The sequence below is a fragment of the Centropristis striata genome, chromosome 21 (assembly GCF_030273125.1).
Source record: "Centropristis striata isolate RG_2023a ecotype Rhode Island chromosome 21, C.striata_1.0, whole genome shotgun sequence".
NCBI classification, from domain to species: domain Eukaryota; kingdom Metazoa; phylum Chordata; class Actinopteri; order Perciformes; family Serranidae; genus Centropristis; species Centropristis striata.
In genome coordinates, this window is record NC_081537.1 from 16,540,579 (window position 1) to 16,568,339 (window position 27,761).

The 27,761-nt window shown below is 41.7% G+C and overlaps 1 protein-coding gene across 4 annotated transcripts; it reads left to right on the forward strand.

The window, feature by feature from the left end:
* Positions 1–1,790: 1,790 nt before the first annotated feature.
* On the forward strand, positions 1,791–27,620 carry kat6b (K(lysine) acetyltransferase 6B). 4 transcript variants are annotated; one of them, XM_059324342.1, is made up of 17 exons: positions 1,791–2,050; positions 4,913–5,772; positions 10,275–10,383; positions 12,432–12,547; positions 12,775–12,856; positions 13,357–13,486; positions 14,505–15,466; positions 16,575–16,696; positions 17,741–17,853; positions 17,990–18,131; positions 18,265–18,426; positions 19,231–19,324; positions 20,859–21,090; positions 21,373–21,532; positions 21,954–22,229; positions 23,087–23,393; positions 23,491–27,620. In XM_059324342.1, the coding sequence occupies exons 2-17, from the start codon at positions 5,155–5,157 to the stop codon at positions 26,337–26,339; spliced, it is 6,474 nt and encodes a 2,157-aa protein (XP_059180325.1). In that variant the 5' UTR covers positions 1,791–2,050; positions 4,913–5,154; the 3' UTR covers positions 26,340–27,620. The 4 variants fall into 4 exon arrangements, with proteins under 4 accessions (XP_059180325.1, XP_059180328.1, XP_059180326.1 ...); XM_059324345.1 differs by having other exon boundaries at positions 1,795–2,050; positions 14,505–14,560; XM_059324343.1 differs by lacking the exon at positions 1,791–2,050 and adding an exon at positions 3,124–3,394.
* Positions 27,621–27,761: the final 141 nt, after the last annotated feature.

Genomic DNA, 27,761 nt, shown 5'->3' on the forward strand with positions numbered 1-27,761 from the left:
TATGCTAATCAGGGGCATCTAGGTGAAAACATTCTCCAGCCAAAATGTTATTAACAACTTTGAGACACTTTTTTTTTCATCAGCATTTTTTAAGGTTTCACACAGATGCGCTTTGAAAAGGACCACATTTCTGATTGGGCAAGATCACACTCCATGGCAGCTGGTTCATTTGCTTCTCAAGATGACAGATGGCAAAACACAAACACAAAAAGAGGGAGCCATGATCAAGTAATGAGAATGCCTGCCACAATAAGGAAACTACGGAACATACTTTTCTCACTTTTCCTGGTAAACTTTTGCTTTGCTGAATGAACGCAAGGGCTTGAAAAACAAACATAAAATCTGTGCATTTAATTTACATTTCTTTAATACTATTCTATCTGTTTTGTAAACGAGTGAGCCCAAGGCATTTAGATAAAAATGTTTAATGCCAGTTTTATTGTGTAGAAGCAATATACAAAATCTCTTTTCATTTACTGTTTTGAGTTAAATGTACTGTTAACGACTTTGTAGTAGAGAGAGGGGAAACTTGACTTTGTGATATTTGCTTACAAAAGTGAGTTCACGACCACAATATATTTTTGTCTGAATGCAGGCAAAGGAGTAACTGGGGCCCTGGCCAGTGTTTTGCCCCGCAGATGGGCAGCAGTGTTTATGAACACCAGTGTGGCAGTTGGCAGGGATTGAGGAGGGGGATGGGCAGATTGCAATGGCACATGCTCCAATTCAAATTATCCCTGGACCCATGCAGCAGTGGAGGACCTGCTGGGGCCCAGGGTGGCATTCATTATAACCAGACACAGGCAGGTTTGGTCAGCGCCTCCATCATGACACCAAACGCAAATCAGAACCCCTTTTATTCACATTTCACCTGGTTTTAAAACAGTTTTTACAGCAGTGCCTCAATGAAATGCCGTTTCTATTTGTGCATGTTTACCACAAATTATCAGTAAATGGATTGAAATAAAAGTCAAGGACTGAATGGCAACCAGACTGAATGATATAAACACTGTGAATGGGGAAATGGCTTGCAGGTAAATAGAAAACATCAATGAGGTCATCAAGGTAATAAGAAGAGCATCTGATGAAGATGCAGCATAATGACAAAATAACAAGTCTATTAACATGTGGATTAAATGAATGCAAATCAAATTACACATCAAATATGTCTCTTTTTTTAATAAGGGTTAAATGTTTTCATTTGAGATGTTTTAAAAGCCGCCTGTACGGTACAGTATGTGTTTATAATCTGATGGGAAGTTACCAATTATCTCTCTAATTACATCTGTATTACTGCATGAAAAATGAGCTTTCTGGCATTTCCAATGCTGCTAAATAGTTGAGCGAGGGGAGTGCAAATCTAAAGACTGAAAATTTAATGATTTACATTATTGCTAACAACTATTGCTCTTCCTAGGGCATGGTGAAGTTAATTAGCAGATTATTGTGTTAGGGTATGATATCCTATACTGCCCTGGGTAGTAGTAGTAGTATTGGCCAATGCATGAAATAATGTAAAAATATAAATGCATGTCAGAATTAGTCCCATTTGATGTTATATCTACTGCACATAAATGGAAGTTTAAAAATGCCCATAGGGAATAAATGTTAATAAGGGTGTTATGACATAAAAGTGTTATGTAGCCTGCCGAGACTAATCCGTCAAAATAATATGAAGTGTAAAAAAAAAAATTTTCCTCCTGGCTCATCACTGGACATGTTGATGGAGGGGGGGAAAAAAGTGAAATTGACAATATCATTGTAGGAGCGCACTAAAGGGGCGACGGTCCGCTCCACTACACTGAAGTAGGGATGTCTACAGTGGAAGAAGAAGAAGGGGGAGGGTACCACTTTGTCACAGGCTGCTATGTAGATTAACCTTTCAATTAGTTGTTATCAGGTCCTCTCCATGTCTCGGCGCAAGCTTTTCAGCCTTCGTTTCAAGAGATCAAATCCCACGAAATCGCTCGGATATGTTGCTGCACATGTATCCTTCGACGTTTCCCCGATAATGAAGAGGAGTATCCAAGGGGGGGAAAAACTTGAAGAGGTAAACTACCAGCAAATATTTACGGTACACTGTGCCCTCGTTTTTTTCTTTCATACAAGTTATATGTTCATCCTTGCATGAAACTTGGCGTTAATTTGTTGTGTCTTTTCTCGCCCACGGCGGCTGCAGATTAGATAGGTAGGTCGCTTTGCGTAACATCTAACAAAACGATGTGAAAATCCAAGGAGGCTGTGTATCATTTCCTAATAAAATATGGAAAACGAGAGCGGAGCTGAAGCTGAGAAATGGGAGCTAAAGAAACTAGCGATACATAATTGAGAAGCAGTGATGAAGGAGCTACTCTCCCGGCAGTCGTGTTAACTTGTATTCCCCCCTGAACATCTTTTTCCCTCCAGGGCTCACTATTTTTCCAGATATTTGATAGTTAATGGTGATAAAGAGGTCATGCCATCATTGCACAGCGCAACACAGGACGTTTATAATTTCGCTTGGCAGACGTGGAGGCGAGCTACTTTTTAGCTTAACGTAACATTTATTTATTTATCGCCGCCAATTTAACGTCACATAGTTTAAATGTTAAATATCTGGAGAATTACGGCTCCTCTCGGGGAAATAATGAAAAGGGGAGGAAGATAAAGAGGTGGGAAAAGGCGATAGCTTAGACACATTTAGCCTGCAGGAGTGTTGAATATGCTACCTGGAATTTATTTATTTATTTATTTTATAAATAAATGTGTTCCTCTTTAAATGAGCGCTAGCGCCTTTGCAGGTTTTTATGCAAACAAATGATAGATTTAACAAACAGCCAATTAAAGTCTAAAATGTTCCAAATCACTTTCAAGTGTAACCAACTGTTTCAAGGAGGAATCTAAGTAAAGGTGGGCCGGCGTTAAACGCTTTGCAAATGAGGTTAAATATTTATCTCGTTTAATCGTTACTCAGCCAGTTTACGCCTGTTATAGTGTATTTATGACTTAATAATGTCCCGTCGCCGCGGTTTAGAGCTGTAAGTTCACATATTATGAGTGTTGGAGGTAAATGATATCAATTCATCACTGAAGGCACCTTAAGAGGCGGGTCAATTGAGTGAAGTGACAGATCATACAGCCAGTGCCGTGCCTCTTGGAGTGAGCTCATACATAAAGATTGACATGTGCTTTATCAAACCAGAAATCGGATCTTGTCTTTACAGCCAATATTGAAGTTGCTAGGGAGGGCACATTAGTGTAGGTAAGGTTTAATGAGACTCCATTGGATTGTAATCAGCGTCATGTCGGATTCATGTAAACTACAACATTGTAACAAAATGGCGACTGTTTAGGTGACATCAGTAATGCTGGCAACACTGTCATTTGTCTGCTCAACTCAGCGGAACAACTCTAGGTTTGTTACGTAGTTATTACCGGTTTCTTCCTCCGTTAAACGGCTCGTGGTTGTTTGTAGACGTGCCTCTAACGTCTAACGGCAGCTGTCAGGACGTGAGCTTTGATTATACATCTGTCATTAAACGCTCGCGCTGATCAGTTTGTCGCTGCGGACGTCGAGCTGTCAAAAGTAACGTGCGGACTCGTAACGGTTAAACTTTTAAACGTATGGTTTCTATTTTTTGTGTGTTTTGTATCCACGTCTTGTGTGTTACCCTGAGACATTTTACGGTGACATTTTGTAAAATTGTGTGCCTGAGAAACTTGTTTTTTAATGTCGAAACCTGAAACCGAAAATCCGTTGAGGTGACTGTGTTATACTTTTCCAGAACTCGGTAGAAGTTTCTAGCTGGCTGTCATATTGCTAAAACTTATTACTTTGACAAAATAGGCTCTTTTTTGAAAGGGACATCTGGTTTGGTGTGTGGATTATGGTGCCAGACTATGGATTAAGTCACTCCAATTTCTATAGCAACCATGACAGCTCCTGCATCTGTTTTTATCCATCTGTTTCTCATGTTTTAACACATCTTAAACGTCCTGCATTCCTCTGGTTTGGCCTTTATATCCTGTGTGCTTTAACCCTCTGGAGTCCATCTATTTATTGAAATATACTGAGCATGTTTTATTTACAGTGACTTAATTTATATATCATATGTAGACAAGGTGAGAAAGCCAGTTGAAAGTGCCATTTATGTTTCTAGACTATTTTTAAAATGTGAATTTTCTTTGTACTAAACTATTACTATTTTTAATTTACATGCACATAGACAACTTGTTGATGTTTTTCTAGTTATTTATTTATTTCCTTATTTTTTGCTGTTTTGTGTTTATAAATAGTGGAGGAAAAAAATGGTACATTTCCATAGAAACCTATGTCATTTGTTTGTATTTTGGGTTCCTGGCAGCTTCATACTTGTATTTTTTTTTTTTTTTAAATGAAAAATCTGACTGATAGCCAAACTTGTGTCGAGAAATTAATGCATACGAAGTTGACAAATTTGAACCAAAATCTCCTGGACTTCAGGAATTAAAAACGTCCAGCATTCCTCTGGTTTGGCCTTTATATCCTGTGTGTTTTGACAGAGCTAGTTTATAGTAAGGCTGTCATCTCTGGAGGCAATTAATTGGTTGTTTTGGTTTCAGTCGACTAATATTTATTTAATCAAATAGTAATTTTTAATGATTTTTTTTCATGCTATGTGGCTTGTTTTCAAGAAACGTATTAGCAACTCTCTTGTAAACACAATAATTAATGTGGTGTTTTTGTATTTTATTTGTATTGTGGAGTTTTACAGATTAAATCAGCAGATTAGTCTACAAAATTCTATAATTGTTAGTAGATTAGGAATTTCTTTAGTTAAGAACTGCCCTAGGTTATAGAATGTTAATAAGAGGAAATAACCAGCTATTACAGGAGAGATTGTTATCTATGAATGTATCTGACCAATTTGTTGTTTCTTTTTTTCCTTTTTAGATTTGACCTGGGATTAAATAAATAAAGCTCCAGGTCAGCTGGTAACTACCATTGTGGAATTTACTCGTGCCAACTTTTCCTGAAGTTCAATGTCAGATACCCAGGATTGAGAAGACATAATGTGGATGCTGGCGTGGAACATAACTTTTTCACCTTATTAAGGATGTGGATGTACACAGTGTTCAGCAGCAGAAAGGGGGAATCTGTATGGATCACATTTTTGTGAGTTTAATTGTTCAACCATGGTAAAACTTGCAAACCCTCTGTACACGGAGTGGATTCTTGAAGCAATACAGAAAATCAAAAGGCAAAAGCAGAGGCCTTCAGAGGAGAGAATTTGTCATGCGGTGGCCACATCGCGTGGACTGGACAAGAAGACCGTCCTTGAGCAGTTGGAATTAAGTGTTCATGATGGCTCTATTCTCAAGGTTACAAATAAGGGGAGCGCCTCCTACAAGGACCCAGGAAATCCTGGGAGAGTTGGATCAATCCCGCCTGCAAACGTGTCTGTGCCATCAAAGGAATCTATATGGAATTCAAGCGATCTGCGCCATATTGATTGGAATAAAATACTTAAGAGGGCCATCGAGGGCCTGGATGATACCCATGGCTCCTCACTAAAGAACATCGAGAGGTATCTGAGGAATCAGGATGACCTCTCAAACATTGTTGATAACCCTGCTTTCCGGCAGAGGTTACGACTGGCGGCCAAGCGGTCGGTTAACAATGGCAGGTTGTTAAAAAATGGCCCGCGGTATAAGCTCAGCCATGGCAGTGCGGAGGGAAGGGGCTCCAGGTGTCCAAGTGCTTCCCCCTTGGTCCTGTCGTCTGTGACACTCCTGCCCCATGAGCGAGACCAGGTACACACACTTTGGCCTCTGCATTCTCACTCTTTCACTTCATCCCTATGTTATCCTGGACTACAGTCATAGCTGAATATGCTGCTGTTACCCTAAAGGGACACATTTCTGCCAAAATATTCTTGTTATTAATGTGTTATTGATTTCCTACACAGCTCTAACATGTAGTAAAGCTTTGTTTTGCTGTTTTCTTTGGAACTTAAACAGTGGCATTTCCATTATGTCATTTCATAGGAGGAAGTTTGAAAGGTCACCACTGAGAGGCATTTGCATGATAGGAATTTTCTGATTGTGGGACTCTAGCTTGGCAGGTCAAAACAACGCCATCTAGAGTGCATCCCTTTGGGGCTATGTTCCTGTTGGTCTCCATAATATGAGAGCTTGGATAATCAGAAAGTCATGCTGACAGTGTGTGGTAGGCAGTCTGCTGTAGGCTTCCCACAGGTTATGTAACTCTAGCCTAATGACCTTAAGGGATGTGGCTGGCTGTCTTGTGAGTAGCAAAGCATCAGTGAACATTTGGGATATTTTATTGGTAATTTACAAGGCCATGAGCATAAACTAGTCGTCACAAATAGTGCTGGGAAATGGCAGCTGAAGTATGTGTGGTAGGACAGAATATTCTCAGGCTGCATGCAACTGTTATGACCTTTGTGCTAACAGAGATGCCCCAGAGAGGAAATAAAACCATATAAACAAACTTCCAGGTTGCATTGTTTCAGCCGCTTTTGGCACCTTAGGGCTGGTTTATAGTGTAGAGATTGAGTCTCTAATATTGGTGCTTAGCTATAACACACGCTGCAGACAAAAGTCTGTAAAATAAAAGCACTTTTGTTCTTGCTTTGCAATTTTAAGACACCATCAAGCACAGGAGTGTGTTTCATGGAAAATAGTTTTCATTGCATGGCCCTAAAGTGCAGTGTACAGTCATCTTGATAGTTTGTTGTGAGGGCTTTTTGCAGATGGTGTTTCAAGATGAAGTGCGGTCTAATAGTTTATGCACAAGTTGTGCAGCTGAAGTGGCTAGCAGCAGCATCAGGCTATAGAGTTGTCACCCTGCTCACCACCAGTTTCACAATGAATAATCAGGAAGCGACACCTTGATACTGCAGCCACAACTGTGACTGTGTCTGTGGTCAGGCCAAAAGTGAAACTGAGAACTGTTTAGAGACACAGTGTCCTGCGATGGTTCTCATAACTGAGGAGGGCCTGCTGTTTTCCATTTGGAACATTTCAACCTATTGCTCCCAGCCTGATGACATCACCTAGCCCAGACCAGGTTTACGTTCACTTCAAAGGATGAGACATCTCTGCCTGTTCAGTTGTTGAAGCACAAGTGTGTGTGTGTTGAGAATAAGAGATACTTTGAGGTAAAAAAAAAAAAAAAAAAGAGCAGTCTTGGTTTAGAGTTTATTAGATTCTGAAGAGACTCTGGCAGGAACAAAGGCAAGGAATGAGTTTTTTTTTTCTCCTGCTGCGTTATGCAACCACTTGAGCTCTCTCTCTCTCTCTCTCTCTCTCTCTCTCTCTCTCTCTCTCTCTTTCTCTCTACCAGCAGTTTTCTAATAGGACCCCACCCCCTCACTCAGGACAGCCTGCTCTTTTGAAGCAGCATAATTTCCTGTAATGTACTTAATTTAGAATCCCCAAGTAAATCATCAGCATCTCTTCAGCTGTGTTTGTTTCTCTATTTTCGCATTTTTGTGCTGTGGCAGATTGCAAATTGCTATTGGTTTTAATCACCAGGCCTAAGAATATTCCTGATGGAAATTAATTCTCCAGTTTCTGGATTAGACTTCATAGCAGAGACTATGTTATGAAGTGAAGACTTATTAAAAAAAAAGCTTGCCTATCAGCTCTGAGCATTTCATCAGCAGTATGCACAGGCTGCATATTAGCTCTAATGTCTTATTAATTTCAAACTCTTTACATTAATGTTCTGGCTTGTATCTATAATTCCCTTGTATAAATCACATTTATGATGTTTGTTAGACCAAAATCTTACTTTTAAGGCTCTCAAGAAAATTGTTCCTCATGATATTTCATGATAAAGATGCACATGCACTTATTGTACATACTCATGCAGTAATAACTCTGAAGCAAACACAACACTGATGCCTTGTTTTCAAATGCCTTCGGCTGCATCCTTTAGCAATGTTAACACAGACTAGCTTGTGATCAAGGACAAAATAACATTTCTCCATTTATCTCTGCTCTGAGTAAATGTGATGAACTTGATGAAATTGGACTTTGATGAGCGCTAAATTGTCAAATTTTGTGTAGTCCAGTTAACAAAACAATGGGGTTAAATGTAGGGCTGCAACTAACAACTGTTAGATTATGTTTTAATCTTTTCAATTATTTGTCTGTGTAATGCCTGAAAAATATTAAGAACTAAAAGGCCGCTTTTTTAGTGGGGGCACAGACCTCTTCCAAGGCCATGCCCTGTCTTGCGGTGAAAATGTTTAGACTTGAGGAGGCATTCACATGAATTTTCCAAGAGAAAATTTTTATTCCAATTATTCCAACACCACATGAATGCGGTACAAATTTCCTATCTGCAATGAAAACAAAAAAGTAAAAAATAATGAATGCATCTGCCCCTTGCTTTGGATTCGCTCCAAATTTCAATGGGTTCTTCCTTGGCCCATGCAACAAACGCCCACCAAGTTTCATGAACATCAGGCTAATAGTTTTACCACAATCCTACTGACAAACACACAAACAGAAAACAAATCAAACCTCCAGCTTGGCTGGAGGTTATAAAACAGCTCCTCTTCATCGGGGTTCTGTTGTCTGACAGTTGATTAACAGTATAAAACCCACATATATCCAATTAGAATTTATCTAAAAACATAATAATGCTCACATTTGACACGCTGAAACCAGAGAATGTTTGGCATTTTAACTTGATTCATGACTTAAGTGATATATCAATTCTCAAAATTGTCGGCGAAAAGGTTTTTGTCGAACCCAATAATTGTTTCAGCACTGATTATGTGCATTTAGATTATGAAACTTGAACTAGGCCTGTCGAACAAAAGCATTTCCAGTTGCAGACCTGCCTAACTTTAAACTGATTATTGTATTTGTCTTCCATAACACAAGACAATAAGACGATCACTGATTACCTCGGAGCCACTGTGTTGTACTCTACAGGTGTAGCCTCATCACACAGTAGCATTTCAGTGTTTTTATGTCCATAATCACAGCTGTGTGAGCAGCAGTCGGCTTCTAATGCCAGTGCCTGCTTTCAAATATTGACCTGGCAGGTTGGAAAATAGAGTAATCATTGATGTGGCAGTAAACTGCTTCCCCTCACCGTAACAACTAATTGATACAACAGCCAGGAACAATGACCAAATCCCCACTGTGTCCTTGCTGCATTTCCCCCTGGGGTTCACTTGGATGCTGTGACAGGTTGAAAAGGATGCTCCTGTCTTGTTTTTGTTGACAGATGAAAACAAAATCACAACAACATCTCCCTTAATTCTAACTGTAGGTCAGGGGGAGGTCAGGACCGATAGATATTTGGAGGTCGCAAATTTTGTTGAGGTCAGGATGCTTATCTGCGTCATAGAAACCAGGAACTAATTATGGACATCCCCAGAGTGCCCTTCAAAAGCTCCAGTCAATTGACGAGGCCTTAGTGTGTAAACTGATGATGAGGTTGGTTATTTATGGTCACACCCTGTGAGTGTTATTTTCCGTTAAGAACTTCCTCTCAAGCAAGGAAGGAGGCAGCAGTTTGTTTGATGCTCCTCCAGAGGCCTGTGTATATAATCTCATGTTTAAAGGGGCACCTTATGAAAGTCATACCACGTCACTGTGGGGTTGTTCATGATTCCAGCCAAAGATTGGTCAAATTTTGACTGAAGAGATGACACTAAGTCTTCCTTTGTGAAGTCAGCTTCGCTTCATTCTGAGTGATCAATGGGGAAATCCTCTTAAACCTTGAGCTCATATTTTACTTCTTCTGAACTTAACCGTAAGCTCTTAAATGAGTGTTTGTTCTGAGACTTGCAACATTTACAGTGGATCATGGCAGCAACAATGGGAGCATGTTTTATTATTGAGGTAATTTGATTACATGCTGGTTAATCCTTTCAGACTGGAGTGGAAGCTTTAAGAATTGGATTAAGCCCTTAAACTATGATTACTAAGATCACTTAACCATTCAGATGTAATGGATAAAAGAGGTGGATCTCAATATCTCAGAGGACAAGATTCATTTATTATTCATTTCTAGTCTGTGAGAACTCCTTTTTTTTCATTCTCCAAGCTTATGCTTGTAGTTCATATTTTTGTGGCCATTTCATTAAATCACACGGTGGTGTTATCGTCTTGCATTAACCAGCAGCAACCAGCAAGTCTATAGTGATCCCAAAAGTCCTGACAAGATAAAAATGTCTGAAAACAAACAGGCTCTCACGCACTTCATACACAGCCTGTGCCCATTTCTGTTTTTTAAACAGTTTGTCTCTGTTTGTGTTCCCACCCAGCTCCGGGTCGACCCCATCCCAATATGCAGTTTCTGTCTTGGAACGAAAGAGTCAAATCGGGACAAGCGGCCAGAAGAGCTGCTGTCCTGTGCAGACTGTGGGAGCAGTGGTAAGTCGCCTTGGATGTTCTCACAAGCTGCTGTAGTCTGAACAAACTGTATGTTAGTATGTTAGCAAAGGCTCACAAGCAACAGTGTGAATGTATGCTAGTAATAGAGGTGGGCAATATAGTTAAAACCTATCCTATAGGAGTAGTTGTTCAATATAAAACAAGATCTTACATATATGCAAAATGTCATGTTAAATGTTAATTTTTGTTAGTTTTTAACTTTAATTTATTCCAGATCATTAATTTGTGCCACAAGAATTTTACATTATATAAAGATATGAAATTAAATCATGATATTGTTGTAATTCTATGAAAGATAACATTAATATTGATGAATTTATCTAATAAGTGGCAATTTCAGAATTAGCGCTGGGAGCAAGTCTTCTATCTCGATAAAGGTGATTTTGTATCTCAATAACACTATATAGACCATGTTTTCTGGTAATTCAATAATTAGTAGTCTATATGAAATAATGACATGGTAAAACCTATTTTCGTATACACCATACTTCATGTAAGCCAAACAGCACCCCTATTGTTCACTCGAGCTTCACCAGGATGTGCATGGTAAACAAAAACGATATTGAATGTATACATTAGACATTTTTGTATAATTTTGGGTGATTTTTATCATCATATCACCCAGCCCTCTATTTCAATAAGAATAGCCTTCACAAAGATAAACAAAGAAACTTAGATAGTTTGTGTCTCTGTCTGATTTTCAAGGTCTTAAAGGTACAATTGTGATATCTGTTTGTACTTGTAACTATGTTTGGGTATTTTAATATTTTGACACGTTATTGTATGTTTTGTTGTGGTTATTGTTGCCTGCTTTTTTATGCTCGTTTCTTTTGTAATATAGATCCATGATCTAAATGGGTCTTACCTGGTTAATAAAGGGTAAAATAAAAATAAATGTAATTATTTTATTGCTACAGAGTTATATCATGATATAGAGCATATTCCGGACATCCAGTTGGCCAAATGTTTGTATAACAAGATAAAAATCACTGTACTTTATCACATTTATGCAAAAGCCTGCAAAACCAATACTTCCATAAAGTATCCCTGCTCATTGATTTGCAAAATTGCCTGCAATAATCTTATACAACCACATATATCAAAGCTACCTTGGTATAAAGGTTGCAGAAAAATTGTTATACCGTGATCTGACAGTATACAGCATATTTTCATATCACCCAACCCTTGTGGCAGTCGTTTGCAGCATCGGTTCGGCAGATGTCACATTCTTGTTCCACATTTTCCACTTCCCTTTAAGGGATTTATTGGAAGAACAATGTTCAAATTGAGTGGCTGAAGGGATCCAAATTGCTTGCAACCCTCAGTGGGCTTGAGAAGGGCAGATGCTCTATAAGTGGCCATTAGAATCTGAAATCACCCAAGTCATTTTCGCTCAATTCAGATTCTTCTTATAGAGCGCACCAGGCACAGAGGATCAAAGATCAACCCTTTTCCCTCTGCAGATTGGTGGCATTTCCTTTACTGTTCTTTTGTTCCAGACAAAACTGCTAACCCCCCATAAAATTACCTCTGCCAAGGAGTCATTTATGTTTGAACAATTATTTTAAATGCCGTAAGGAATTGTTCTCCTGGTGACATTTTTATAGCTCAAATTTGACTAAGTAGCGTCGAGGTGGTTTTCATTAACCGCTCGTAGTGTACACAAATTGTGCTCTCACTGTAAAACAGCTGTTTTACAACCATGAGAGGGAGCCGGGTGAGGGAGAAGGCAAGCTTTTACATGACTTTCATGGATCGGCTTCCATTAGAATGAGTGCTGCTACTGTTTCTGCCTCATTAAGATCAAATTATCTGTAATTAGCCGCTCAGATGTTTGATCATACTGTTTTTAGACACAACTTGTGGCAGGGGGGAAAGAAGTGTTGCGGACATACAGGCTCACCATTGTTTTCGATGATGTAATAGTTAATATTTAACCTTACTGTGTGAATAACTGGAAAGCCTTGTCTCTGTGCCACAGTCAATGCTGGTGTTGTGCTAATATGCATTTTCGATTGCTTCTGAAGGGCATCCATCATGTCTGAAGTTTTCCCCCGAATTAACCTCAAATGTGAAGAGATTACGATGGCAGTGTATTGAATGCAAAACCTGCAGCTCCTGTCGAATACAGGGGAAAAATGCTGTAAGTATAATGTTGCATACATTTTAAAGCACACCATTATCTGTGTTGTTGCCTTGCAGGTAGATCCCATTTTGTGCATCCCTGAGGATTTGTTGGTTTTCCCTCAGATTTGTAAAGCCTCTCTTGTGCACAATTGGGCTTATTTTTCCAAAAGACTTTAAATGACAGGGGGTGTTACATGTATGCAACAGGGACATCCCTTACACATGCCTGCTGTTCCCTTTCAGGATGAGATGCTATTCTGCGATTCATGTGATCGAGGCTTTCACATGGAATGCTGCGACCCGCCGCTTTCAAGAATGCCAAAAGGTGAGGTGTTTACACTGTCTGGCTTCTCTGTTTCCCTCTCCGCTGTCAATTCAAAGCCTTTTCTTCACAGACGGCCGTTTGGGGCTGTCACTCAGCAAACACAGAGGCAGCGATGGCTTATTAGAAGCTTTGCATGCATATCAAATTATTCCAGCATCCCCAGGGAGATTTGCTATCTCTGGATTACAGTACTGACCCTACAGCGAGGCTTGTAATGATGGTGCACGTACTGTAGTAGGACATTTGGCAGGCAATTCATACAAGTCACATAGCTTTGCTCAACAAGCTGACACAAAGTCTATTTCACTGGACAGAGAATTGACCCAATGTTTTTCTTATGGATTTTCGCTTTGTGCTGAGTAATTGATTGTCATTGTGAGCTTGGTGGGATTCTCGCCAGCGCTCGGTATTAAAGGAAATGTTTCAAATGAATGTACTGTATGTCCTCTGAATTGATGAACCCACTCAAATGGTACTCTCTGTGTTTGGACACCCTCCAGGTACCTGGATCTGCCAAGTCTGCAGGCCGAAGGAGAATGGGAAGAAACTGCTGCACAAGAAAGCCGATCAGATCAAACGTCGATATGCAAAGCCAATCGGAAGGCCGAGAAATAAGCTCAAACAAAGAATGTAAGTGTGCAATAATCTGAATATTAGCAGGTTAATCTTGTCAAAGGGAAATTACCTATTGGTAATAACATTGTGTTAGCTGTATTCCAAGTCAGTTGCCAAGACCTGGGAACATGGAGACACTGCTATAAAGTCAAAAAGGCAATTTAAAACAACCCTTGCCCCAAAAACATAATCTTAACAGTAAAACTATAACAACCTGCCTGTTTGCAGGCTGAGTTTCTAGTTCACCTTTTAACCACTGTTGTGTGTGATGTTGCATGTTTCTGAGCAATTACAATTGTGAGTACAATGTTAACATAACAGTTTAAGTTTATGGTCAAAGAGCTGAAAGAGGATGCAAACTGTAATACACTAGAATTATCCTTTACACAGAATAAGAACAGAGCGAGCAAACAAGTAAATACAAGCAACTGTGAAATCTTCTTACTCAATAATTTGTGTTCATGTCAGCATGAGTAACAAGTGTGAACTCTCAGAAGTTCAATTGTGCCGCAGTAATTACAGGAGCCAACATATTATTATACATTACATTGTTGGATCAATACAACCTCGATTCCCAAAAAGTTGTAACGCTTTCAAAAACTGAACGCAAATATTTGCAAATCCTTTTCAACCTAAATTTGATTGAATGCAGTACAGTACAAAGTGCAGTACAAAACTGTAAAACTTTATTTTTTTGTGAATATATACACTCATTCTGAATTTAATGCATTCTGTTTTTATTAACATTGTACACAGTGTTGCAACTCTCTTTTGCTTTTTTGCTTTGTTGTATAATTGCTGCAAAATGTTATGTTGCTTAAGGTGAAGCTAAGTTTAATAACTTCATATGTTGTTGGTAGGCTAATTTATGACATTGCATCATATATTAGAAATGAATCCCACGCTTTGTCTGTTGAGTCTTAATTTGCAATGTTAGTAGTAACTTCAGTACTTCAGTAAATACACTTACAATTACATTTCATTGTCCGGGGGTGACATCTGACTTTTTTGCAACAATTTCTTGTCTTCACAGGTCTGTAACCAGTGGTGACGGCTCCATGGTAGCACTTGGAGGAAGGGGGTCACCTGGTAGGGGTCAAAAGATTACCGTCTGTTCCACACCTTCATCTGGTCATGCTGCATCTGTGAAGGACGCCAGAGACAGATTGGCTGTTGCAGACCCCTGTTGTGCGGTCGACGCCACCCAATTCACCACTTCCACTCCCACCACCACTCCCCCCCTCACGCCCACCTCCACCCCAGCTACACTCACCGTTAACAAGAAAACCAAAGGGCTTATTGATGGGCTTTCCAAATTCTTTACCCCTTCCCCTGTGGGCCGTCGCTCGCGAGCTGTAGCCGTAGACTCGCCCGCCAAACTGTTAAGCTCTAGAGACAAGGGTCCGCCCAAACTGTCCAAGCCACCAGAGCCGTTTGCCTTTGCTGCTGACGCCACTCAAAAGATAACCCCCTCTTCCTCTGCACTTCCTCCCGCTCCCACGTTGCTGGGACTTAGCCCGCCCTCGCAGGTGTCCAGCAGCTCCACCTCTGCTAACTCGCCACAGAGCTCCTCCAGCCAGTCTAGTGTTCCCTCCCTGAGTAGTCTCTGCAATAGCAGCCAACTTAAGGGACTATTTGACGGACTCTCTCACATTTATACTACTCAGGGACAGTCGCGGAAAAAGAGACTACCTTGTTACGCACCACCTAAGCGCATGCACCATAAGCAGGATTCACCCCATGCGTCCATAACGGGGCCCCAGCGCCTGGGAAAGAATGAGTTTAATAAAAATAGGTTACACTCCACATCTGCTGGGCCGGGCCGACCCAGAGGACATCCATTTAAGATGGTCAGTCATTTCAAACGAAACCCCTTCCTTAAAAAGCACAGGACACTAGGCAGGCTGAGGTATAAAGTGAGCCCTCAGAAGGGAGCCCCCTCACCAGGAAAGGGAGACTTGACAGACGGAAGAATTAAGCCTGAGAATAATCATGGTAAGCAAGGCTCGAAACTCCAGCCAAGACCTGCGTCTCCACACCTTTAAGCTTCTTCTTCATTTTTTTAAAGCTTGATACTCGCAGTTATTTTTTTTACAGACTAGAGCTAATCTTTTCTTTGAGAAGACACCCTCAACATCCTAACAGACTACTAATCTTCTGCCTAATTTGAATTATTTTAGTTTCTTAACCCAGTTTCGTTGCGTTTTGACTTGGCTGCGGAGTTGACGTGGCTTCCATCCTCTCGCCCGTTGGCTTTTGTCATAGTGCATGGCCCACTAACTCCCTCATGTTGCTCCTTGCTCTGTCCTTGACCCTCTGCAGTAGTGCGCACATTGTGATCACTACCTAGTAGAGGCTGTAGTCACGTCAGCGCTCTTCCTCATCCCACCCTCACTCTTGAAATCACTGTCTCCACTCAACCTCACTTCCAGCGGTCATTAGACACATACAACCCAGTGATTCACCCACCCAAGTTGACTCTGAGCTGACATGATGATTACAGCCAGAAGAGCAGTAACCCTTACATTTCACTGTCTTCAGGAGTGAAGTCACAGTTTAAAGAAATAACACATAGGAAAAACAAATGGATATATCTTTCAAGTAGTTCTAAACAATATACTGCACAAACACTACTTACCCCAGCAGAACATTTCCATAAATATGTTAATGACACATCACGTCCACTTATAATGGCTTTTTGTTTTGGCGATTATGTCATGGTGTTGATGTCTTTCATAAAATTACTGCCTGCTTTCCAACATCAGTTGCTTTTCATGTCGACACTCGCTCCCTTCACTGCATCTGCTTCTTCATTCATGGGAAACTGTCTTGGTGGATGACTAAGCACATGAAAGCGGTTACGCAATTAGAGTGATTTAGTTTCACTTCATTACATTAGGGATTTTCATATAAACATGCAAAGATGATACATTATGAAATTCCTCAGAGACACGGCCTCAAACAGGCTCAGCAGCAGTACTCACAGTATAAGCACATTTGCATAGAATGCATTTATGAGATTATTCAGCCACGGCTGCTTCAAACAGGCCGGTGCTGATGTGCTATCTGATGTGTTGATGTTGTGTTATTGTGCCTGAAACAGGCCACAACGGGGAGCTGCGTGTGAAGCAGGAGGCCCAAGCCGACTTTGCAGCCATGTCCAGAGACCATGTGACAGAGGAGGATATTGAGACGTTCACTCATGTACAAGAACTCTCTGTGCAGGTGAGAAAACTGGAGAAGTATCTTATACAGAAACTCAAATGCAACTAGGCAGGTTGCAAATGTCATTTTATTGATAGTTTCAAGATAAGGAAGGGGGGTGACATAGCCATCACAAAACCAGGTCTTTTTTAATTACATTTTTGAGGAGTAACATCTAATAATAGTGATATTTCGTCAAATCCTTCCAATATTTTACATATTGTTCAAATAGTATTCTTAAGATAGAGTTTAGTACAGATAAAGTTTGCTTCAATGATATTTGTATTCCCATCATCCTTTGTTTAGCAGCTCTGCATGAAAAAATATTTATCCTGTACCAAACTTTTACCCAGGTATAATGTAACAAAAGAGCAATCAGCTTCTGTTTTCAATATTTTTATTATCTCTTGCTAAAATCAGAAACCCAGAAAATATGAAAATGACATTTTTTAACCACAGTACCTCCAGTATTTGTTGTATAAATTGAAATTTTTGAGTCATAAGGTATCTTATTATGTACTTCCAAACCATTTGTTTGTAGTCTTAAGGCATTAACACAACAGAGGCGCAAATACATGACACGAAAATGCAAAATACTCCCCTGCAAATGTTTTGCATCTGAACTATTCTTACTGGCAGTGAGGTGAATTTGCAGAAGTGGTAGAATGTTCAAATAGATTTGCGCCTTGTGGGTGACAAAGACAAAATAGATGCATGGAAAGGTATATCAGCCATATCTAGCACTCAAGTTTTTAAAGTAAGATGGGTTAAATTGAAATGTCATGTTCATCCTATGTGTTTTTAATGTTTTGCTATTCTGACCAGTGAATCAGAAGCTAACCCAGATAATGATTGAGTATTTAAGATCTTACTAGTGACAGATTTCGGTCATATTTAATTTATCTTTCGTTTAAACATGAGAACTGTGATTTTGCAATCTTGATTTGAAATTTTTGCCACAATACCATTTTATGGACTGGTTATTAGAGACACTGTACGATAGAATTATCTAGGTCACCACATTTATCCATTTGCTTTTATTTAATCTTTTTTTTTTTGTTACAGAGAACTGGATCTCTGATGAACACAGACTCCATGCGATGCCCTGCCCTCATTGAATTCGGGAAGTATGAGATTCAAACCTGGTACTCGTCGCCTTACCCTCCTGAATATTCAAGGTAAGGTTGCTTTTACTCAACAAATAATGCCAGTTTCTTTGTTACTTCAGTCGCATTTTATTTCCATGTCCTTTAAATACAAAGCCTCTCATGCTGGAGTACAAACCGCAGCTCTTTCTTTTGTCTTTTTTGTCAGATTACAAAAGCTTTATCTGTGCGAGTTCTGTCTGAAGTACATGAGGAGCAAAAACATTCTCCAGAGACACACAAAGAAGTGTGGCTGGTTCCACCCACCAGCCAATGAAATCTACAGAAAGGACGACCTTTCCGTATTTGAGGTCAGTTTCCCTTTACAGCAATAAAGCAATAACTGTATGCTGCATGAGATTCCACTGAATGGGTTCAGGGAGGAGGAGGGAAAATGGGAACTGTTTGAACAGTGTCCTCTTGGTCTTTTTATTCCGTATTTAGGTTGATGGAAATGTCAGCAAACTATTCTGCCAAAACCTCTGCCTGTTAGCCAAGCTTTTCCTGGATCACAAGACCTTGTATTATGATGTGGAGCCTTTCCTCTTCTACATACTTACAAAGAATGATGAGAAAGGCTGTCATCTTGTGGGCTATTTCTCCAAGGTAAGAATTACAGAGTGATTATATGAGGGAAATGAAGGAACACCGCACCTCATTTTTGCATGGTGATACTAATACAGTACGTTCCTACTGTAATTTGTCCATTTTTGTAACATAGATTGAATAGTCACGGCGGTGATGAGTCATTTAATTGATTAGGCAGGGAAAAATGCAAAACATTAGTCAGTTCTAGCTAATACAGTGTGGGATGTTCTGCTTTTGTCCCGTTTAAAGATATAATATGTATTGTAATGTGTTTCCTCATTAAAATGTCTAAGAATGACTAGTTATATATTTGGTTGACTTAAGTAACTCATTATCCCAAATGTCAATGTCATATCCCCTTTGCATATGCACCGACATTGTGGATGTGTGCCAAAGCTGTCATAAATTGACCTTTTACCCTGTTTTAAATACACATATTAGGTCTTGTATATATATATATATATATATATATATATATATATATACAATTACAATTGATTTTTTATTTTCTAAAATGTCAGATAATTGTATATATATATATATATATATATATATATATATACAATTATCTGACATTTTAGAAAATAAAAAATCAATCAAATAATCAAAATACAATTGACAGATTAACCAACAAAAAGATAATTATCATGTGTTGTAACTTAAATTGAAAACCGAGTGATAGTTTTTAGTGAAAGCTCATCACCCTGTGTGTTTGCCGTGCACGTGCATGTGCACAGCTTTAGACAAGGACAATGGCAGGTGCAGTAAATTGCCAGCTTCAGCAGAGCTCTGACATACTTGATCTGTTTCTCCTTCCCTCAGGAAAAGCTTTGCCAGCAGAAGTACAATGTCTCCTGCATAATGATCATGCCTCAGTACCAAAGGCAAGGATTTGGAAGGTTCCTTATTGATTTCAGTAAGTTCCTTAATGCTTTTTTAGACCACTGACTTGAGTTTTTTTTAAATTCATTGGTCTTTACAAACAATTTGAGATTAAGGGGTGAATTTGTAGCTTGTGGCAAGGTGCTGTTATTTGGTTAGGGCTTTGAAGTAGCCTAATCAAGAGCATTCATGTACAGTGCTTAGGCAATCACAGAAGATTAGGAGTGAGAAACATAACATTCAGGCTGCATACATTATTTGATGGCCAAAAGTGTTTCACCTAAGCCTGAAGAGCTCTTTCATAGATAATGCCCCCAATTCTCTCGTCTTGACTTGTGATGAGGTGTAGATACTGCTTTAGTCAAGTAAATGCAGCACATACAATATTTAAAGCCTTGCGGTCCATTTTTGAAAACAGTTGCTGCCTTGAGTGGATTTCTGTGTTTAGGCAGGCAGTTTTTTTTTGTCATTATAGGCGTTTTATTGTTTTGAAGCGTTGTCTCTTTGCCGAGTTTGTGTGTGATGAGGAGAAGGAAAACGGAGCGAGTGCAGGGAGGGCGGGCGGTAATGGAGCATTTGATTTCCTGTTCACTTTGGGAGCCATTGAGACACAGAGATGCAAGAGGATCTGTGATATTGAGAGTGTGCTGATAACAAAGACAGGGATTAAGGGAGATTGAACACAGCTGAGTTCTGAGCTCTTTGAAGGCTTTATTGGAAAATATAGCTTTGGAGCTGGAAGTTGTTTAGATTAAGATTTTCTGTTATATTGGATTGTATTAGAGGAACACTTTGTCTCAGGTAGCTCTGAGCGCGGAGCATTAGCGGGTGCCTGTGTGAAAAATGTTCCCTTTCAAATCATAATTCAAAGGACTCAGAGCAGCTCTATTGTTTTGGTTTATTAATGATAATATACTTGTTAAGTGACACAGAATGAAATATGACTTTTTTCAATTAATTTATTTGAATATTCATCGCTAAGTGTTTGTTATCACAGCCTCCTCTTCTTAGCTTTAGTAATGAATATTGTCATGATTACTGGAATATTATGTGTTCACTGTTTGGTGATTAGATTTGCTTGTTTGGTTCTCGGTAGTGGGTGCACATTAAAAGGCATTAATTAATTTCATGCCGCTCATAATGGATGACCCTTGACAGGGCCGCTATAAAACTAATTACACACAGATACATATTTGTATTAGTTTTTTTTCTTGTTCGTTATCTCTCCTAAGTGCAGTCTCTTGTGAGCAATGACATCCAGCTGCTTCTCTGTTTCGCTCTGTCGCTTTGTTTCCTCTTTACTCCCCTCTTTCAACCTCCTTTGTTGCCCTTGCCAGCATGTATCATGGCTTCTGACAGAGGTTGAAGGAGAGGAAAACTGATTGCCTCGCCTCCCTTTATACTATTTGAAGGTGAAATCCCAACCAGGGTTTGGTGTCACATCCTTACATGAATATGTTATCCATAAGGGAGGGGGTGTAGGGATTGAATTGCAATCTGAAATAACCCAGCAGCAGCCTCTAGCTTGACTAAAGCATTTTGTTTTTGTTTGAATCTTGTCTTTTTAGGTTACCTTCTCACCAGGCAAGAAGGACAAGCCGGCTCCCCGGAGAAGCCGCTGTCAGATCTGGGTCGCTTATCCTACCTGGCATATTGGAAAAGTGTCATACTGGAGTACCTTTATAAGCACCCAGATAAACACATCAGTGTTAAAGGAATAAGCAGGGCCACTGGGATGTGTCCGCATGACATCGCCGCTACTCTCCAGCAGCTCGGCATGATTGACAGACAGGATGGCAGGTCAGTTTCCGAGCCGCAGTCTCCTTCAGCCTGTGCTGCCGCTTCTGTATGCTGTCTGACTTATCCAGGCCAGCGGGTATTTTTAACAGCGTATCCATTAATGCAGCTGAATATTGACAGAAGTAAGTCAGGTTAAGCACCCCCAAGGACACGGAGCACCTGCTGTCCCAAAGAGCGTGTCTTTGTGCTCGCATTTAACCACACATCACCTTCTGTCTAGCCTAACTAGTGATTCACTCGTTTGTTGACGTGAACTCATGGGCTTTTCTCACTCTGACCTAGGATTGTGTTAATCAGAAGAGAGCGATTGATTCAGAGGCACATGGAGAGCCTGAGGGCTAGCCCACGTCGGAATGAGGTGGATCCTGACGCCCTGCGCTGGACACCTTCCACCACTGTCAACGCTGTCCTGTCTGAGGAGGAGAGGGAGGCAGAGATGGATGTAAGTTTCCTTATTCAATCACTAGTGTTTGTTTACACTTGTCTGCAGTGCTATTATTGGATGTTTGTTTGATTAGCTGGAGAGTTCAAATAGAGGCCATTAATGGGAAAAGCATTATCACTGTCAGCAGGCATCTAATGTTGTGCAAAATTGCCCTAAATCAGTTCACTACATAATTGATAGTGCTGAATATTCCATGAAATGCAATCTTTCCACGGTTGCTTAACGGAAATGTTTCCTCCATGACGGGAAGACATCCAATCAGGACTCTGCTCTTATTATCAGGAGAAACCTGCAGTGATTCATTTGTCATGATGTTAATTCCAATCTCTTGTTTTCCCATTAGCCTCATTGCTCAGATGTTGGAGCTTGTGCGTGCGCTTTTCCCAGAGATAATGCGTCTTGTCTGTTTAATTACCAGGCTGAGCGGCTGAAGGAGCAGGCTAGTTGCTGGGAGAAGGAGGAGAGGGAGGGCTACATGATGACTCACGGTAGCAGGCAACCTCTCACGAAGGTCCACTGTAAGGTTCCCTTCAGGACCTACGAACGCCGGCCTGCGCTGTCCTGGACCAGGCGCATCCAGCAGTCACAGGAAGTGAGTGATGACGAAGCTGATGACGATGACGATGATGAAGACTCAGATGGCTCACCACCCATCCTAACAAAGGCCCACGCCATGCTTGCAGCCAAGAGAAAGGTGACTTTTATTGTTTGTTGATGTGAATCATGCCTCTTTTGCAGCTATTTTCCCCTGGTGGGATTATCTCATTGATTGTCTGGAGTTTTATTCTAGGACAAAGTATATGTATATCATTAGATATTTTCCTTCATTAGAGACCATGTTGTGTACTCTGGTGAGATGGAAAGGTTTGATAAATATTCATGAATTCAGTGGAGGGTTCAGTCGCTTCCTCCTGTCATCTGGAGCCTCCCTGTGTGCCTGCAGCTGTAGATAATAGATTGTGTTTTCACTGCTGGTGTCGAGACTGTGCAGGCTAAACCTTGTACTATTGTCAATGGTCATGGTTAATTTACTGCCCTCCTCTGTGCTTCTCACATCTGTTCCGTCTATATGGCACTGCCCCCTTGTGCTGGAGATAATATTACAGCCGGCTGCATGATGTCAGAGAGACCTTTTTCAACAAAAACAGTATAGAAACCAGAAAAGAACGACACTAGCTGTTGGAGTTTATTTAGTGCATTAGTTACAGTATTGATTTCACATTCTTCTTGTGAAGGATTTCGGAGAGGAAAGCGGTTGAGTCGTAGGCAGCCGGTGGGAAACAACTGGAGAATGTAAAATATAGACTGTGGTTTCTGCTTACTTTGCCTGTCTCATTTGTGGTTTTCCACACCAGGCTGCATTGCTCAAACATTTAGTCTCAGTGTGGTTTCAACATTTTGCATTTAGCACAAAAGCCTGAATGAATTTCAGCTTTATACTCATGGAGGTCTTCCACCTCCTGCCCTTGTATTCAGTCTTTACAAAACTACTCCACTCTGTCAGAGCTTTTATTCTGTTTTCATTCATTCTTGTTTTATTTGTGTTTTTAGAGAACCATTGTGCTCAAGAAGAGAGGGCGTAAAAGAAAGAGAATAAACAGCAGTGTAACAACAGAAACCATCTCTGAGACAACAGAGGTGCTAAACGAGCCGTTCGACAACTCCGAGGATGAGCGTCCTATGCCCCTGCTGGAGCGCACCTGCAGAGTGGGCGAGATGGAGGAAGAAGAAGAGGAGGAAGACGAGGAGGAGGAGGAACAGGAGGACAAGACACCAATTACACCAATGAAACGCCGGAGAGGTCGCCCAAGGCTGGAGAAAAATGCACAGAAAGACAATCTTGAACACTGGAATGAAGGTATTTGCATCTTGCTTGTTGTAAAAACAAAATTCAAAAAGTGGTATCTCTTTGGCAGAACTTTAAACTATTTTTCACCTTTTTTCCCAAACTGTAGGAGCTGACATTCTCTCAAAGAGACCCAGCAGACCCCGTCCAGTGAAACGGAAGAAAGGCTGGCCAAAAGGAGTGAAACGCGGTCCTCCTAAATGGAGGCTTAAGAACGAAAGAAAGATGGGCTTCAAGCTCAACCTCTACACACCCCCCGAAACTCCGATGGAGGCAGAGCAGCACCATATTCACACTGAAGAAGCGAAAGAGGAACCAGACCAGGATATTGTCAGCGCTGACGAGGGCAGCAAAGCTGGCAGAGGCTCGGCTAGTCCTGATGCAACGCTGGAGAGGCTGCTTTCAGAGCCCCCAAGTCCTGTCGACCATGGCTCCCAAAAGTCGAGCTCTCCTGAAGGATCGCCGGCGGCTTCTCCGGTGTGCTCACCTGCTGCCTCACCTGCCGCCTCACCTGCAGCCATGTCCCCCAGGCCTGAGGACAGAGACGACTCACCAGAACCACCTGAGGACAACCAGCAAGAGGGTGAACACGGGCAGGACTCCCCAGCCAAAGATGTGGAACACAGCAGCGCAGTGGGTGTTGAATCATTGGAGAATGACAATGCAGAGGACGATGAGGAGGACGAGCAGAGAACTCAGATAGAGGATCAGGATGCAGATGATGAAGATGACAGTCATAGCAAGAAAGCAGAACCTGAGAACAGCAAAGCAGAGCCGGAACAGAGTTCGAAAGAAGTGCCCGAATGCACCCCACCTTTTTTAGATCCAAAAGAAGACAATGACTCTGAGTTGAGTCAGCAGGTTTCTACAGTAACGTGCAGTGAAGAGGAACCAGCTACGGCTGCAGAAAGCATCCAGGAGGCAGTGACGGAAACAACAGTAGCAACGCCACAACCTGAAGCAGTAGCAGTCGCTTCAGTAGCAGCTGTAGACTCTGATAATCCTGCAGACTCTGAGTCAGAGGAGGAGAGCACTTCCAGTCCTTGTCCGGATAACCCACCTCCTCAGCCTGCAGAGAGGCCAACGCTCAGTCCCGTGCTGAGGGAGGATCCCCCAGTCTGCACAGAGATTGACTCAGAGACGGCTCAGGCTGTTCAGTCGCTAACGCAGGAGACTGAGAGGGAGAATGTTTTCCAGGACTGTGTGGAGAGCCAGGAGCCCTGCAGGACCCTGCAGACCTACACCCACGTGGCTCAGAGCCCTCAGCTCACCTCGCTGGATGACTGCCCCCAGTCAGACCACAGCAGTCCACTTTCCTCTGCGCAGTCCCATCCCAGCCAGTCGGTACGGTCTGTTAACAGCCCGGCGGTCTCCATCCTTGAGACCGGCTACACTCAGATCAGCCCTGACCACAGTGCCATCTCAGTGCCCTCGCTTCACAACATGGAGACAAGCCCCATGATGGACGTGCCGTCAGTGTCGGATCACTCGCAGCAGGTTGTGGACAGCGGCTTTAGCGATCTGGGCAGTATCGAGAGCACCACCGAGAACTACGAGAATCCCAGCAGCTACGACTCCACCATGGGGGGCAGCATCTGTGGGGCAGGCCCCTCCCAGAACAGCTGCTCCTACGGCAGCATCCCCCCCAGTGGCCTGGCCCAGAGCAGCTGTGCCGTGAGCCAGCAAATGGCCGCCGTGAACCCCGGCAGCTGCGGCATGATTCAGCAGAACAGCCTGAGCTCGCCGCCACACTGCAATGTCAAGTCGCCACAGGGCTGCGTGGTGGTGGAGAGGCCTCCCAGCAACAGCCAGCACAGTCAACACAGCCAGCGCAGCCAACACAGCCAACACAGTCAACACAACTCCCACAGCAGGCATGGCCCACACAATCAGCACAGCCAACACAATCAGCACGGTCCACACAATCAGCTAAGCCAGCACAGTCAACACAATCCCCACAACCAGCATAGTCACCACCACAATCACCACCTGCAGCACAATCAGCTCAGCCAGCACAATCAGCACGCTCAGCATAGCCTTCACAATCAACACAGTCAGCACAGCCAGCAGCAGCCCATGGCGCAGTGTGCCATACCCACCAACTTCACCACCACCATGCAGCTGGCAGACATCCCTGAATCTGGCAACCCAAATTTCGCCCTCTATGAGAGGATCAACCACCAGGGGGAGTACGGCAGCGGGCACTACTCTCAGTCGTCTGGCCTGAGCCTGGCCAAACTGCAGCAGTTCACCAACACGTTCATAGACCACCCTCACTCGCTGCCTTTCAACCACTCGGCCTCACACCCCATCACATCTTATGCAAACACCCCTTCGCTGTCCTCTCAGCACTCCAGCCTGGTCTCCTTGTCCCAGACCCCACATCGAGTCCCCAACCCACAGGTGCAGGCCACCATGACCCCGCCCCCGAATCTCAGCTCCCCGCCGCCCATGATGCTACAGCGCAACATGGGCATCCCACCGTCGCAGCGAATCCAGCCCCAAATGGCCTCCAAGAGTCACATCTCGGCACGCTCCAAGTCTGCCCCGCTGTCGCACCACCAGCAGCAGATGTATGCCCGGTCGCCACAGACTGTGGCCATGCAGGCGCCATCCAGGACGCTGGCCGCCATGCCACGCATGAACATGAGCGTGAACATCATGCCGGCACCGGCCTACAATGTCAACTCCATGAACATGCCCTCCCTCAACGCCATGAACGGCTACAGCATGAGCCAGCCCATGATGAACAGCGGCTATCATGGCAATCATGCCTATATGAACCAGTCACCCCAGTACTCTATGCAGATGGGCATGATGGGAACACAGCCATACCCCCAGCAGCCCATGCAGGCTCCACCACATGGCAACATGGTGTACACTCCAGCTGGCCACCATGGTTACATGAACACAGGCATGTCCAAGCAGTCCCTGAAAGGGCCTTTCATCAGGCGGTAACTCTCCGCAGGACTGAGCTGGTCCTTCTCACGTGCATTTTGCTGTTTAAAGATGCACTGATCTGGCCTTTTTTGTTTTCTTTTTGGTGTCTTTTTGTTATTACTTAAAAACCAGCAGCAGCACTTGGAAAGAATGCAAAATTTTTCATCAACGAGTAAACTTTGAAGCTAATGTTAAAAAGTATTTTTGTTTCTCCAGATGGGAAGCCTTACATCATTACGATGAAAATCTATTTAATTAGTGTTAGTGTCTCTGATGTGTCTTTAGAGCAGGTGGGTTCAGAGCTCAGCGGTAGAGATTTCATCAGTGGTCTTGCAGTCGTGTAGCAGCCTCAAATGAAGCCATTTAATGTGCCTGCTACAAGTGGAGTTAGTGGCTGTTTGAACCTGTTCAGTGTACCTGTCTAACAGTGCTGACAATTAGTTTGTACTATACTCATGCCTTTGTATATTTAAATTATTGTACTTATTTTGTAAAGTGACAACTAGCATGCTTCAGTCTCTGTTAGTGACAGTGCATTGAGTAGTACTGTACAAGTGTTGTGCTTAATAGCAAGCCATTTTAAAGATATCTGGCCTTTATTAGGTTTCCCTCCACAGGGAGAAAGATGAAACTATATTTTGTTAATTCTAATAATGTAAAAAAATGTAAACTTAGTCCTGTTTTCTGTTCGGTTTGAGAGGTTTTATTGCTATGTATGTATAATTCTGAAGTCTTTTGTAACAGATCTCCTTGAGGCAGCTTTCTGTTTAATAAAGCAGACTGATTTCTGTCAAAAATAACAAAGCATATCTCAGTGTTTGTACCCTGAAAATTCTAAAACATTTCAAAATGTCCAGAAGTGTGGCAGAATTTAAAAAGAACTAAATGATTATAACGATGAATAACAATAAAGAAAATATAAATTTAGTCCAAAGTTGATATTTTACATAATGCCTTTAAAGCTACGTTTTCATTCCATCTGTAGATTTGTTTTCTATCTTTATAAAATGTTGGATTTATATTTTACCGAAGTGTAGAAGAATAGAGCCTGTGAATAGACCAAACTAAGCTAATGGATTGCATGTAAAACGCAACTTGTACTTGTGTTTTTGTTTATATTGCTCTTTTGTAGCCTTTGTACCTGTACAGAGTTGCTGGTAAGAATGGGGGGGAAATATCTGGCTATGTGCACAAAAATCGGACAGAATGACATTCTTGTATTTATGACTTTTCTCCTTTTGTCAGTCACTTAAAATGCTGTACATTTTAGCATAAGAATAAATTATGATTGACCATGTACTTGATTGTTCTCCTTTAATTTGAAACATTTACTAGTCTGAGGCGCGTCACACAGTGAGAATGCAATGGCAGATTTTGAATTTGTGGTAATCCAGGCGGCTGTTTTCTCTGCAGAAAAATATTTTAAAATAAAAAGTTGAA